This window comes from Varanus komodoensis, unplaced genomic scaffold (assembly GCF_004798865.1).
Source record: "Varanus komodoensis strain SLA01 unplaced genomic scaffold, ASM479886v1 scaffold37, whole genome shotgun sequence".
NCBI lineage: Eukaryota > Metazoa > Chordata > Lepidosauria > Squamata > Varanidae > Varanus > Varanus komodoensis.
The window spans coordinates 1996879-2012530 of record NW_025335889.1 but is presented as its reverse complement, the minus strand read 5'-3'; the positions used below and the strand labels follow the sequence as shown (position 1 = coordinate 2012530).

General features: G+C 45.3%; 1 protein-coding gene across 1 annotated transcript in view; it reads right to left on the bottom strand.

Moving 5' to 3' along the window:
- PREX1 (phosphatidylinositol-3,4,5-trisphosphate dependent Rac exchange factor 1) overlaps positions 1–15652 on the bottom strand; it is a 263982-nt gene that overhangs the window by 61430 nt on the left and 186900 nt on the right. The window contains exon 16 of the mRNA XM_044440400.1: positions 13217–13359. Within this exon, the coding sequence (XP_044296335.1) occupies positions 13217–13359 (143 nt within the window). The remainder of the gene's footprint in view (positions 1–13216; positions 13360–15652) is intronic.

The following is a 15652-nucleotide window of genomic DNA, read 5'->3' as shown; positions in this document are numbered from 1 at the left end:
CTCAGACTAGGCGCGGATAATGTGTCACCACTTGTGACATCATAGCGTGGCACCACTACTCCTTTCTGAGCATGCCCATGTCCCCTGTGTATGCTTTTATCTGATGCTCGGCTGCTGGGGTGATGCTTGGTCGACTTGGCTTGCGTCCCAACAGAGATGGCTCTGCATGCCCACTGTGGCACGCATGCCATAGGTTCAACAGCACTGCTTTATTACAGTATCTCATTGCTTTTAAATTGCATTTTTACCATGTTGTGAGCTGTCTGGTGGGTTTGGTTGAACCATGTAGTAGATTGTGATTTTAAGTTTTTTTGTATACCACTTTGGGAGAGTTAACCCTAAAAGTCAGATTATAAATCCCAATACTGCAATAAATAAATACACCAAAAAGAAAATGAAAATTGGCCAAAGTCAGATCAAGACTAATCTGTCAGGAAATAAAAGCACAAGGGGAAAAAAAAACCTTCCTGATCATCTACTATAAATTTTAAATAGTTGGGCACTGCAGAGACACTCAGTTGTTATATACTTTTTGGTCAATGCTATTAACACATCAATTATATTTTGTTGCATTTGCCCATGATGGCACAAGATTAAGGAAAGCTGCCTTCCTTACATAAATTGAAGTGTAGAGAAGAAGACAGTCCCTGACCTCTGGCAAAAGAAACAATATTCAAAAGACTAAGGAGTTCAGGGGAGACACAACCACCATCACCATGATTAGATCCTGCCTTACAAAACATTCTGGGAACTATCTATTTATCTATCTATTTATCTATCAAATTATATCCTGCCTTTTTCCTACAAAGGGCTCAAGGCAGCTTACATCATTCTCCTCCTCCATCTTATCCCCACAACAACAACTCTGTGAAGTAGGTTGGGCTGAGAGTCTGTGACTGGCCCAAAGTCACCCAGTTGGCTCCATGGCTGAGCAGGGACCAGAACCCAGATCGTCTGAGTCCCAGTCCCATGCTCTTAACCACTACACCACACTGGCTCTCCACAAGTCGGTTTAGCACAAAGAGTCCCTTGGAAGGAAGCACCTCACTGGTGAATTCTTGGCCTTGTCCATTTACAAGTAGCCCCAGTTTCATTCTTCACTACAATAGCCCCTTTATGAGCAGATGTTCCAGAGCCAACTGAAACTGGACAGGAGAGTGGGGCTGCTTTGCATTGCCATTTTGCATTTGCAGAAACTGAGGGATTGTTTTCTTGGAAAAAGTAGGTTCAGAACAGGAATTTTCAAAGCCTTCAGTGAGGGCTGTAATTACATGTGCTGTTCAACAGAATTCACATGGTGGAAGCCCCAGGAAACCTTGATCCTTGGAGGTTAAGTAAAGCAAAGCAATTTTGATGGTGGGTGCTGGTGATTTACTGTGGCTTAAAATAGTGTCAACGACAAGAACGGTAAATTCCATTTAATGTCTTCTTACATTTAAAAATAGTGTTTTAACAGGACCTGCAAAGGTAGCAGGGTATGCAAAGCAATTCACTATGGGACAAATAGCCAAATGAATGCTAACATTTATTGACTGATTGCCAATCTGAGCTTTCCCGAAGGCTTAGCAGCGCAACAGAACTCTGTCTGCATCCTCTTTGTTTATTAATCATCCATCTGCATTACTCCCATCCAGCAGATATCCTCATTAAATACATTTGAAAGCAATAAATGCAAAAAATGAATGTATCTGAAACATCAAACATTAAAAATATTAAAGAGGCAGCTTGAAAATCGGAGCGACAAATTAGAAATCAAATGCCTACTAGAAGAGGAAGTGCTCAACCTGGCATCTAAACTAATGCAGTAAGCAGGCCATGTGGAATTCCATGATGAGGGGCCACAACAGAGAAGGCTCTTTTAATGAAAATCTTCCCATAAATCTGTTGACAGATTTCTTCTTAAGCGCAACTTCTGTGTTAAATAGCTCACTGTGGCAGGACTGCTGCCAAGGCTCTCAGGCAGGCCCATGAGGAAGACTGCCCTGAAAGTACTTCATTCTTTGCATCATCATGCCAGGAGATGGAGCTTCCAATGCAATCCTAGGTGCACTACAGCACAATCAAGAAAGACAGCCAATAAGGTTGTTTGCTTGACAGGTAGCAAGCCAATAGCATTGCAGCTAATCCTATAAAGCTGTGGATTCCATCCTGGTTCTTCAGTCTGTGCAATCAACACTCAGGTGCATTGAACGGCTTACGGACTGTGTTCACACATGACAGCAAGCCATGGTAGGAATTGCTTGCCATTGTGAGCGAATCCAACAAGCATGGTGAAATGTGGTCTGTCTGGTTACCATGAATTACACAAAGAACCAACAGTCTGTTCTAAGGTTTCCATGCATCACCATTGCTTGTCCTGATATATGGATTCATCTATGAAGCTTTCCTGCTGCATTCCTGTTTCTGACAGGTGGCAAACGGTGGCAAGTCACCATTTGCTGCAGCCCTGTTCAGCCTAGTAACTGCTGAGTTGCTGGCAGAAGGGAGCTGATTGGCTGCCTCTGCACTCCCCTTCTTTCTTGCCCACACACACTCTCTGATGCTCTGTCACCACCACCCCCTCCTGTAACACCCCGCCTCGCTGCAATGCCCCACCAAACCACAACACCCGCCTTGCAAGACAGGGCACGGCAGTGAGATGCATCATGTGATGGGGCACTGCAGTGAGGTGAGGCAGAGCACACAACAAGGCGGGCCTCAGAGAGCACACACTGGCAGGGAAGAAGAGCCTCCAGCAGCAGTGGCTACAGGGGCAGCCTTTCCTGAACACTGTCCTTGTGCTATGCAGGGAAGCCCCAGTCTCCTGGGGAAGCTGTTTTGCTTGGGACAAACACACGTTTGCTATGACCATAATATTCTCTTGACAAAATTCTACCAGCCTGTGCCCTGCTTCATTTTGTACTCCAAGGCCAAACTTGCCTGTTATTCCAGTTATCTTTTGGCTTCCTACTTTAGCATTCCAATCCCCCATGATGATAAGGACATCATTTTTTGGTGTTAATTCTAGAAGGTGTTGTAGGCCTTCATAGAACCGGTCAACTTCACCCTCGTCAGCACCAGTGGTTGGGGCATAGACTTGGACTACTGTGATGTTGAATGGTTTGCCTTGAATTCGAATTGAGATCATTCTGTCATTTTGGAGATTGTATCCCAGTACTGCTTTTCCTGCTCTTTTATTGACTATGAAGGCTACTCCATTTCTTCTGAGGGATTCTTGCCTGCAGTAGTATACCTGATGGTCATCTGAATTAAATGCACCCATTCCTGTCCATTTTAGTTCACTGATTCCTAAGATGTCGATGTTCAGTCTTGTCATCTCTTGTTTGACCACATCCAGCTTGCCTTGATTCATGAATCTTACATTCCAGGTTCCTATGGAGTACAGATATTTGCATTTTATCCTCCTAACAACCCTGTGGGGTAGATTAGGCTGAGAGTCAGTGACTGGCCTGAAGTCACCCAATGAGTTTCACAGCTGAATGGCAACTCAAACCCTGTTCTCCAGTGAAAGCAGGTTGCTTACCTGTAACTGATATTCTTCGAGTGGCCATCTGTGCAGTCACACATATGGGTTCTACGCCTGTGCAGTGCCTTTAGCCGGAAGATTGATAGCTAATGGTTTGGTGGGAAAACTCCCCTCCCCTCCCCCCTAGCAGTATATATGGAGCAGAGTGTCCGCCATTTTCCAGTCTTTGACAGACTGGACGTTCGCCCTCTAAAGAATAAATTACAACTAAGCTAGAAAGAAAAAAATTCGTTGGTATCGATGGGAAGAAGAAAAAAATTGTGACGGTACCAAGAGCAAAATAGCACAGTACCAAAGAAATTTTTAAAGCCACCCAATGATACCAAGCGGGGCCGGCAGGTGGGTTGTGTGACTGCACAGATGGCCACTCGAAGAACATCAGTTACAGGTAAGCAACCTGCTCTTTTTCGTCGTGGCCTCTGTGCATCACACATATGGGTAGAATAGCAAGCTTACCCAAAATGGTGGAGGGAGGCGTCATCAGCGAAGAATAGTTGAAAGAACAGCTCTGCCAAAAGAACAGTCCTCTCTAGCATGAACATCCAGTCTATAATGCCTAGAGAAAGTACACGGAGTAGCCCAGGTGGCAGCTCTGCAGACGTCCTCGATTGGAACTCGCAATGCAATAGCTGAAGAAGCAGCTACAGCTCTAGTAGAATGGCCCCTGGGAACAGTAGGTAAGTCTATCTTGGCCAATTGATAGGACAGAATAATAGTATGAACTATCCATTTGGACAGTCTCTGAGGAGTAACTGGAAAACCTTGATTTTGTTGAGAGTACTTAACGAAGAGCTTATTGGAATGTCGAATAGACTCAGTCCTTGATCTATAAAAGGCTAGGCAATGCAGTACATCGAGAGTGTGCAAGGATCCCTCAACCAGATTCGAAGGAGATGGAAAGAAAGCAGGTAAGACAATCTCCTGGCCCATGTGGAAAGGCGTAGCCACTTTTGGAAGAAAAGACAGATCCATTCGTAGAACTACTTTCTCTCTATGAAAGTTCAAAAATGGAGGGTCTACCCTGAGGGCACAGAGTTCACTAGATCTCCGGGCAGAAGTTACTGCTACAAGGAAAGCGGTTTTCCAAGAAACAAGATGTAAATCAATTGTTGCCAAGGGTTCAAAAGGAGGTCTCGTCACTGCCTGTAGCACCACTGAAAGACTTCAAGTAGGCGTAAATGGTCTGACCGTCGGATGGAGGTTGTAGAGTCCTTTAAGAAATCTCTTAACCAATGGCTGAGAAAAAAACGGAAGAACCTTGAACTGCACCATGTAATAGGAAATTGCTGCCGTATATACTTTTATGGAGGATGGTTTAAGTCCGGAATGGTGGAGTTCTAAGAGGAACTGTAGGATATGATCTATGGATGCAGAGCTTGGCGAAAACGAATGAGATTCGGCAAAAATAGAGAATCTATGCCACTTTGCCACGTACGATTTTCGAGTGGATGGCCTTGGCACAGAATCAAGAATACATTGGATGTCTGGATGAAAACCCCGCGAATCCGACAGAATATTTGTCGGATCCAAGAACGTAGAGGAGGTAGATGGATGTAAAACATGGAATAGTGCGTCAGATCCAAGGACAGGATCAGCAGAGACTGTATATGGCGTCGGTACTCAGCCGATGTTGACTGCTATCAAATTCGCCAGGCTGTCAATTTCAGCGACACTAGATCCAGATGGTGGATCGTGCCTTCCCGTTGAGTTATGAGATGAGGAACGGGAGGGAGTTGAAGGTATTCCTCTCGAGAAATGTGAAGAAGTGTCGAGAACCATGGCTGGCATGGCCACCAACGAGTTATGAGCAGTCCTGTGGTCCCATTGTTAAGTATTTTTGCTATTACTCTCATAATGAGGGGAACTGGGGGGAAGTGTAAAACATCATATCGTTCCAAGGGATCATAAAGGCATCCCCAGACAACCCTGTCCAATTCCTGCTCTTGAGCAAAAGGTCTTGCACACCCTGTTCTGTCGGGTGGTAAATAAGTCTATATCCAGGAGGCCCCATCGTTGGAACAGCCGGTTGCATGTCTGACAGTCCAGTTCCCATTTGTGAGAGGTGGACATGTGCCTGCTTAAGAGATCTGCTTCCACATTGTCTGTACCGGCTAGGTGTACTGCTAGCAGGGTAATGTCTCTCGGGATGCACCACTCCCAGATTTGCATCGATAGCCGGGCAAACAGTGGTGACTTTTCCCCCCACTGCTTTTTCAAGTAAAAAACCATGGCCATGTTGTCTGAGGTTATCTGGACGACTTGACGGGCAAGCACGTCCTCGAATGATTGTAGAGTTTTGAATACTGCAACAAGTTCCAGGAAGTTGATGTGATTCCTGGACTCCTGTCGATTCCAAACACCTTGCGTGCATAGGCCAGAGCACAGCGCTCCCCATCCCAGCAGGGACGCATTGGTACCGAGGTCGGACCATGACTCCGATGTTTAGGTTGTCTGATATCGTCCACCATAGTAAAGACTGTAGGATGGAGGACGGGAGATGAATTAGCTTCGTAGGTAAATCTGTCTGTAGATGGAACATTCTGCTGAAGAACAGTTGAAGGGGGCGAAGCCGAAGCTTGGCATATGGAACTACAGTGATGGAAGCTGCCATGTGCCCCAAAAGTCTTTGGACAGATCGGGCAGGAACAGTTCCTTTTTGTTGAATTCGATGGATGTGTTGAGCAATAGTAAGTTGTCTGTCTTGAGGAAGGAAGGCCTTCGCCACTGTAGAATCCAGACGGGCTCCAATAAAGTTGATCATCTGTGCAGGAACAAGAGAAAATTTCTCACAGTTATTGCAGAGTCCAAGGTCTCGCAATAAGTCACAGGCCATGTTTACAGAGGAGCAAAGTCCTTCTCTAGTCTGGGAAACCAACAGCCAGTCATTGAGGTACGGGTATATCTGAACTCCGCATAGTCGGAGGTGTGTGCAGACAGGGGCCATACACTTGGTGAAGACCCTCGGGGCAGTGGCCAGTCCAAATGTGAGCACCGTAAATTCGTAGATTTCAGAAGCAACCGCAAAACGGAGGAAACGCCTATGACGTTGATGGATTGAAATATGAAAATAGGCATCCCTCAAGTCCATTAAGGTGAACCAGTCCTCTCTTCTCAGCAACGGCAGGATATTTTGAAGTGTGGTCATCCAAACTTCTTTGGTGTTATAAATTTATTAAGAGCTCTTAGGTCCAATATTGGTCAAAGACCTCCATCCCGTTTTGGAACCGTAAAATATCTAGAATAGAATCCGTGGAGTCCTTCTGATAAAGATAAGTGATGAATGGCTCCTTTAGAAAGGAGCTGGTGAACCTTGCCTAACAACACTGGCGAGCATGGAGTAAACTGGATAGGACTTGATGGAACGATGTCGAATTCTATTCTATATCCGTGCTGAATGATGGATAACACCCACCCATCAGATGTAATGGACTCCCAAACGGGGAGTTGGCCTTTCAGCTGGTCCCCAAATGAGAGGGGGGAGGGTGGGGTTGAAAGGAGACGAAAGGTTTGCCTGCCCCCTCAGCACTCTTGTTTGTCTCCGTCAAAGCGGAGGCAGCTTTGCTGGAATCGCTGGGGCGGTTGCTGCCTGTGGTGTTGCTGACGATGCTGTGGCTGTTGTCGGGGTGGGTATTATTGACTGTATTGTGGACGGGTCCACGACCACTTATGTCGAGGCTGAGGTTGCAACTCCATACGTCGGTCCGTCATCCTCGACTTGTGGATCTTCTTCAACTTGTGGTCGGTCTTTGCGTTGAAGAGGCCGGACCTGTCAAAGGGCATCTCCTTGATCCTTCTCTTCATTTCTTCCGGAAAATTGCAGTTACGCAACCAGGCATGCCTCCGGAGAGAGATGGGGCTGACGAGAGCCCTCAAGTCTGTGTCCACATGATGTCTGGCTGTGGATAGCTGTTGCACCACTACCTGCATGGCCTCCTTTATGAATACCCGCACCAGGTCGCCTTGGTTATCTGGAAGGGTGGTGATGACGTTGTCTTCGGTTTTTTAGCCAATTTTTCGGCCTTATCTCTTTTGGCCTTCTTATGCACAGACGGCTTCTCAGGGCCGCTGTGTTTCCTCTTTTCCCGCTGTTTCTTGGGTGGGGAAACAGGCTGATTGCCCATGGCAGGAGCACCTTCGCCTGAAGGACGTGAGGGCGGAGCAGCAGAGGAAGGGGCCAGACGTTGCGGCTGATCGGCAGAAGACGGACGGCGGTCAGGTGCGGTCGAGGTTGTAGCAGGCTTAGCCACCAGCCGGTCCGATTGTAGGAGAACCTGGTCCCACAGGAGTTTACGCAGGCGGTTCTCCCTATTCTTGGCAGGCTTGGGTCCTGGATACCTGAAGGAGCGCTTACGTCCATATATGCCCAGCCGCCCCTCGAGATCAGCAGGAGAGGCCCTCCTCCGGGAGCCCTCAGTGAAGGAAATTAGGAGGGTGGCTACTCGGAGGAGGGCTTTCTCAGCGGTGGCGCCTAAGTTATGGAATGCGCTCCCCAGAGAGGTCCGCCTGGCGCCATCATTATTTGTTTTTCGGCGCCAGGTGAAGACCTTTTTATTTATGCAGCATTTTAAATGTTAATATTATTGAATTTTATTCGGCCAGGGCGGCTTATTTTATTTTACGGTATATATTTTAATTGTCATTGTTTTAATGTATTTGGTATTCAATGTTGTAAGCCGCCCCGAGGCCTTGGCAAGGGGCGACATAGAAATGTTTTAATAAATAAATAAATAAATAAATATTCTTCCTGGCCTGCTTAGAGAAGGCCAGACAATGGCCGCATTTGTCCATCCTGTGACCTTCCCCTAAACAGAGGAGGCACAGGTCATGCGGGTCCGCAGCAGGCATCTTAGAGCCATACTCTCCGCACTTGCAGAATGCCGCTCGTTGCGCCATCGTGGAAAAAATAGAAAAAGAGAGGATAGTGAAACGGGAACAGATAATCTTTTTGTTTTGTTTTTTATAGGAACAAGAAGAAAAAGAGAAAAAATGAAGAGAGAAACTGGAACAGTGAAGAACAATATGAACGAGGGACACTAACTTGGAAAAAGAGAAACAGGAACTCGAAGCAAGAGAACACGAGGAACGATCGAAGCGAGAGTGGAGCGGCACAACGAACGGCGGTTGCAAAGACTGGAAAATGGTGGACACTCTGCTCCATATATACTGCTAGGGGGAAGGGGAGCGGAGTTTTCCCACCAAACTGTTAGCTATCAATCTTCCGGCCAAAGGCACTGCGCAGGCACAGAACCCATATGTGTGATGCACAGAGGCCACGATGAAGAACCCAGTCTAATCCTATGCCACCCTGGCTCTCCTTCTGACTTCCACCAAAATCCTACTGTGCAACTGTACCTATGCTCTACTTGTGCTAGGAACCAGTCTGTTTTCTTCACTCATCCTCAGATGTCCTGCTATGGAAACTCCTATCACAAGAGGCTAGACCTCTGGAGACCTGGGACAGGCCCTCTTCAGAGAGGATCTACCTCTGGAATGCCCTTTGCAGCACCTGATACCATCCCTCCTGGGTGTTAAGTCGCCAAATTTTTGTCCTGTGGGTGCATTTACACTGCTGTGCATACTACATTTGCTGTGCTTCTTTTATTTCTGTTTAACCCTGTGGTTTCATGGAATGTTTTACTACGATTTATACAAATTTATTGCTGCTATCATGTGTACTGCTGCAGGCTACCTTAATATTTTTCTTTTAACTTGGACCCAGGTTATAAATGCTTAAAATAAACAGATAAAAATGTCTCATATGCATATCATAACTTGTTCCTACAGTCACCTTGACTATTTGTTACAATGTGCAATTTTGAGGGATTACAAATCCTAGAGTTCTGGTTGTGAAAGCACATTTTCTAAATTATACAGGAGATATCCTGACATTGCTACATTGTTTAGCATCTGGAAGTAAGTCTAAGCTTTGATTTTCTTGAAGTATGCCAAGAATGTTGTATATTTTTTCAGCATGTCACAATTTATCTCCACGGATAGAAACAATCACACAAACAACTGAAATGAAGTATTTGTTTGAAGAGTGTTTGCTTCTCTCTGGAATAATTTGCCTTTGGCATCTGTACATTTCATTTGGCAGGAAAAAAATGCTTTTCCTTTCAGCGTAAGGTCAGAAAGATACAAAAACAGAGTAATAGAGAGATGGTTGATGTTGCTTTTGCAAACATACTGCAAAACTTATTGAGTTCCAAAAACCACCTGGGTAAGGCAATCTACCTTTACTATTGCTGAATCCATTCCTGAACACAACATGGATAAAAGTGGTGCATCCTAGCCTCCAGGTATAAGAACTGTAGCTGCTGCTCCCTCCTTAGAACCATTTCATATGGACCAAGAGCAGTACTTAACTGTGTCATTCTATTAGAGCGAATGACATTCTGCTGAAGGAAACTAAGTTCTGGCCTATGCACAAGAAGAGAATCATATGCTGGTACAAATGTGGTTGTACAAAAGGTTGTGCAGCTAGCCACACACTCAGTGTTGCAACCATCTTCGCAATGGGATGTGAAATTGCTCATAAAGAGAAGGATTCAGTTGAGCTCTGCTATTTGAGTTTGCAGAAGGATATTGAAGGATACTTGTCCCAAGCTTCACCATGAAGTACTGCTGCTCCTGATTCCCCCTGCACTTAGAAAAAAAAGTTTGATTCTCTAATCAGCACCATGTGCTTTCATTTACCACAATGCCTGTTACAACAGTAGTACTCAAGGACAGGGTTGGGCAGGCTTCAGGCATGAAAAATTTCCTTTCTTTTTTTTTTTTTACCAGAAACCTGATTTTGGGAGCTAGAGCCAGGTGCAAAATAATGCAAGCAAGCAGTCATGGTAAGAGTTCAGGAAGAGGGTGCCTCTAAGAACATGCTCACCCCAGGAATTCGTTATCAACCCCTGAGCCAAGTTCATAATTTCCCCGTGCATTCTTTCACCCGAAGCAGCACAATTTAAGCCAGAGAAAACTTTTCAGAATCAGAATCCTATGCTGATCTACCGCAAATCCCCCAGAGGACTATCAGTAGTTTCAAATCTACCTTCTGCCCATCCTTGTTCTTGGACATTATGGGATATTAATGCCGAGATTCCTGATACTGATCTCTTTGGAAAGATCTGTGGAACATGCACAATGAATGAGAAAACGTGTGTTTTTTCCCCCCTTTAAAAAAAAACTGATCACGGTAGAATTATTCCTTCAGTAATATCCTGATATCAAATGACTCTGCAATAAGGAATACGATACTCAAATACAAGGTTGTATACTAAAGTAAATAATTAAACTGGGCAACAGCAAAAGTTAGACAAAATGAGAGGTTTTTTCTGGGGGCAGGGGTGTTTGCCGGCTGCAATCTGCTCTGTGGTTTATTGGATGTAGAAACAGCACTAACATACATGCCTGCTGTGCTTAGAAAAAAAATACAGTTGCAATCTAAGAGCAGGGGAAACAACCCATAGGGAGACCTTTTTATTCCCTAATTGACATCTGGATCCTTTCCCAATATGATTTTTCCTTTGCTGCTGACAGGACTTTCTTACAGCTGTTCTGTTTTGCCATCTTCAATGATGCAAGTGACAAAGACTTTGGACCACTGTCAGGAAATAAACTTGCTTGGAGCACAAACAATAATCAAAACTAACTACAACAATCCATTGACGAGAGTGAGATAATGGATGGAGAGTTAACAGAAATCAAAATAGCAGAACGTAACAGCAGGGCAGTTACTAGAAATACAGAAGCAAACAGAAAATAAGTGCAAAAACAGTCAGGGCTTTGTGCACATTTGATTAAGATTCAGCCAACAAATGGGCCCTATTCAGGCCTTCTGAAGAGCGTGTTGTTTAGGAGTGCACTAGCCCTTCCCCCTCCATAGTCACTCTCGTCACACTGTACGCATGGAGGACGACATGGTGAAGAAGACGGTGTCTTCTGTCTGTGCAAGTTTTCCACGTGATCCAGAAAGCTGGATAATCACACCCAGAAGAAACCACTGACAAGAACCCTCTGAGGTCTCTCCTCCTCTTCACCACTACAACCTTTTTATTGACCTGCCTCTCCCTCTGGCTCAGAGAGTGGTGCTGGTGAGAAGGAAGGAGCATCACTAGACACTGCAGGGCTTCATTGGCTTTTTGCTTGCTTGTCAAGTGAGCAAGTGGTAGCTATTACAAGAAAAAGCATGAGCAGCATTGCAGCTGGCAGCAAGGAAGGCGATTCGCAGATGGAGGGGCCCACTGAGGTGTGTTTTCCAAGGGCCCTCCAAAACCTAGACAGTTGCAAATGGACTGAATGCAGAATAGACTATTTTCCGGAGTAAACACCTGGTTTTAAAGACACTAATGCCCCAAGAAGTTAAAAAAAATCTTAGCAGTGGATCTGTCTTCCTGTCTGTATCAAATCAGCTGTCAATATTCTATCTCATTCAAGTATGATGAAGACACAAAAGCAAATAGAAAATCTAGCAGGCTTGATTTTCAGTGTCTGGAGGCAACAGAGGTAGGTAGCAGGCTTAGCCTCTATCCTAAATGTGCTCCTGAGTACAGCCCTATTAAGGTTATATTTCTTAGAGCAGATATGCAGCAAGCCTAGGCAACTCTGGCCCTGGGCACAAAGTCAGATGCATTTGTATTTCACTGATATCCCACCTTTTTCACTCTTGCAAGGAATCCACACAACAAACCTCAGAGGAAGGTTAGGCTAGGAGTCCATGACTGTCCCGAAGTAGCCTGGTAAGTTTCCTGACTGAGTGAAGAGCTCAGATCACCTGAGTCCAAGCCCAGCACTCCAGCCATTGCACCACTACCAGTGGCTCCATTCTTTATTTGGTGCATCTTCTAAAAAGGGGCGTTTGTTATGCTTGAGCAGCAGAATACCCAGACAGGATTCGTGACTGTATAGAATGCCTACGCCCCCTCAGCTGGTAAAGTGCCCCCTTGCAAATGTTGCACTAAATGCATGAACAAGGAGGGTGGGGGTCAGAGCCAGCTATACTCTCTAAGACAAAGGATGGGGGGGGGGAATGACACACACAGTCCTACTCTTATTCTTCCTTCCGTCCTTCCTTCCTTCCTTCCTTCCTTCCTTCCTTCCTTCCTTCCTTCCTTCCTTCTTACTTACTTATATGCCGCCCCATAACCTGAAGATTCTCTAGGTGGCTTACGAACAGAATAAAACATAGATAAAATACAGTAAAAAATTGATAACCTGATAAAATAGACAAAACAATAAAATAGTAAATAACATCACATAATAAAATGTCCCAACACACACCAATAAGCACAGCCAATAAATTAACCAAAATTAAATTAAAATAAATAATCCATAAATAACCTAATTTTATACTGGTATGTGTGGTTCTGCTTATGGGAGGCTATGCTTGAATACTGCATGCACTGAGTGCAAACTGTCTCCTATACAAATGGACGGTTGCTATTTACCGCTGTGTGGAAGACTGCAGCACTTCTCTTGGGGACAAAGTTGTAGTGAGGACAAACCTAACTCAACAGTGACCTTTACAGGCACTGCAGGGAGGTGCCGCCTCTGTGGCAATGCACTGAGAGACCCACATATTTCCTGCAGTCTTCAAAACATACTAGTTCTCTCCCTTGCCCTCCACACACTGCCTATTGCAATGACAGGCCATTTTGTGAGAATTAAATAAATAAATCTTTGCGGGGAGGTTCTTACCAACAAGCTTTTGGCCACGATATTTTCAAGGAGTTTGAAGTCATTTCGTAATGGCTTGCTCTTGGAACTTGTACCTTCCATTTCCTCATCGGCATGAAAGCGGAAATACTGAGACTCATCTTTGAATTCGCTCTTCTCTAGCACTGGGAAGCAGAAAGTGGGAAGCACACAGATGTGTCAGTACTTGCGTGAATCCAGTAGGGATATGAAAACAAACACTGTCAAAATTGTAAAATAATGAACTGTGAACAAATCACCAACATCAGTTGTAGGCAATTAAATATTGTTTTTAAAGCTGTCACACACCTCAGCCAGATCCCTCAAAATGCACAGAGCTGAATGCCGGGGTTCTTGGTATGTCTATTTTCTCTTTCAACCCGTATGGAATCATTTTGGGTTGAAAGGTGATATGTTGCACCTCATTACAATGCACTGCAGAGCTTTCTTATGAGCTTTATTTTCTACTTTTTGTTTCATTGATGGGAAATTCCTGTAGAGGGTAGACTTTTTTTAATCTATCAAATCAAATTAAGCATTTTTCTTTCTGGAAAATATATTGTTGGCACTATGCCTAGCAGAGAAAAGCTGGAGATGAAAGGAATGTAACAAACAGCATGCATAATGGAAGCCATTTGTCCAAGTCTTTCTGTCTATCCTCATCCCCAAGGTTCTCCACTTGATTGCCTTTCGTCTTCCTTTGCTCAATTTCTTCCTTGGCAGAGGGTGGCACAAGAGCATTTTATTATTATTATTATTATTATTATTATTATTATTATTATTATTATTATAACATTTCTATGCCGCCCCTTGCCGAAACCTCGGGGCGGCTTACAACATGATAAAATACATTGAAATACAATAGTACATAATAAATTACCATTAAATATAAAAATACAAAAAAATACATTGATTTACAAGTACAACATTAAAATTATCAGTATAAAATAAAAATATAGGAGGAGAAAGAGAAGGAAGAAGAAGTTGCCCAGGCCAGATCATATGTTTTAACAATTGAAATGATGTTTAAATAAAAAGGTCTTTACCTGGCGCCGAAAAACCAGTAACGACGGTGCCAGGCGGACCTCTTTGGGGAGTGAATTCCATAGGTTGGGCGCCACCGCAGAGAAAGCCCTCCTCCGGGTACTTACTCTCCTAATTTCTTTCATGGAGGGTTCCTGAAGAAGGGACTCTCCCGCAGATCTCAAAGGGCGGTCGGGCATATACGGACGTAAGCGCTCGTTCAGGTAGCCAGGACCCAAGCCGTTTAGGGCTTTGTAGGTCATAATCAACACCTTGAATTGGGCCCGGGCTTCAATGGGAAGCCAGTGAAGCTGATGGAGGACTGGAGTCATGTGAGCATAACGCCCCGTCCCCGTCAACAACCTGGCAGCTCTATTTTGCACCAATTGAAGTGTTCGGACTGTCTTCAGGGGAAGCCCCACGTAAAGCGCGTTACAGAAGTCTAGGCGGGAAGTCACCAGCGCGTGTGTCACCGTCGCCAGGCAGTCGTACTCCAGGTAGGGGCGCAGCTGATTAATCAGCCGAAGCTGAAGGAAGGCGTTCCTCGCTACCGCTGTCACCTGAGCTTCCAAAGAAAGCTCCGGGTCGAGGAGTACTCCTAAGCTGCGGACCTTATCCCTAAGAGGGAGTGTTGCACCATTCAGGACCAGGTCAAATCCACCCTCTCCGAAACCCGATCCGCCAACCAACAGGACCTCCGTCTTGTCTGGGTTGAGTTTCAGTTTATTGGCCCTCATCCATTCCCTTACCTCGGCCAAGCACCGGTTCAGCACAGCCACTGCCTCACCTGGATTAGTGGAGAATGAGAGGTAAAGCTGGGTATCATCAGCGTATTGATGATTCCGCAGCCCACACCTCCTGATGACCTCTCCCAGCAGTTTCATATAGATGTTAAATAGCAGAGGGGATAGAATGGAGCCCTGTGGTACCCCATGGCATAGCTGCCATGACGTAGAGACATGGTCCCCCAGCACTACCTTCTGGAATCGACCGTCGAGATAGGAGCGGAACCACTGCAAAGCAGTGCCTCCAACCCCCAATCCCGCAAGTCTATCCAGAAGGATACCATGGTCGATGGTATCGAAAGCCACCGAGAGGTCCAGAAGAACCAACAGGGATGTACTCCCCCTGTCCTTCTCCCTGCACAGGTCGTCGTACAGGGCGACCAAGGCAGATTCAGTACTGTACCCGGGTCTGAAGCCGGACTGAAAAGGATCCAGATAATCAGTTTCATCCAAGAGTGCTTGGAGTTGTCCCGCCACCACTCGCTCCAACACCTTGCCCAGAAACGGGATGTTGGCCACAGGTCTATAGTTAGTGGCCATCTCTGGATCCAGTGGCGCTTTCTTCAGGACCGGTCGTATTACCGCCTCCTTTAAAGGGGCAGGCACTCGACCCTCCCTCAGAGAGGCGTTA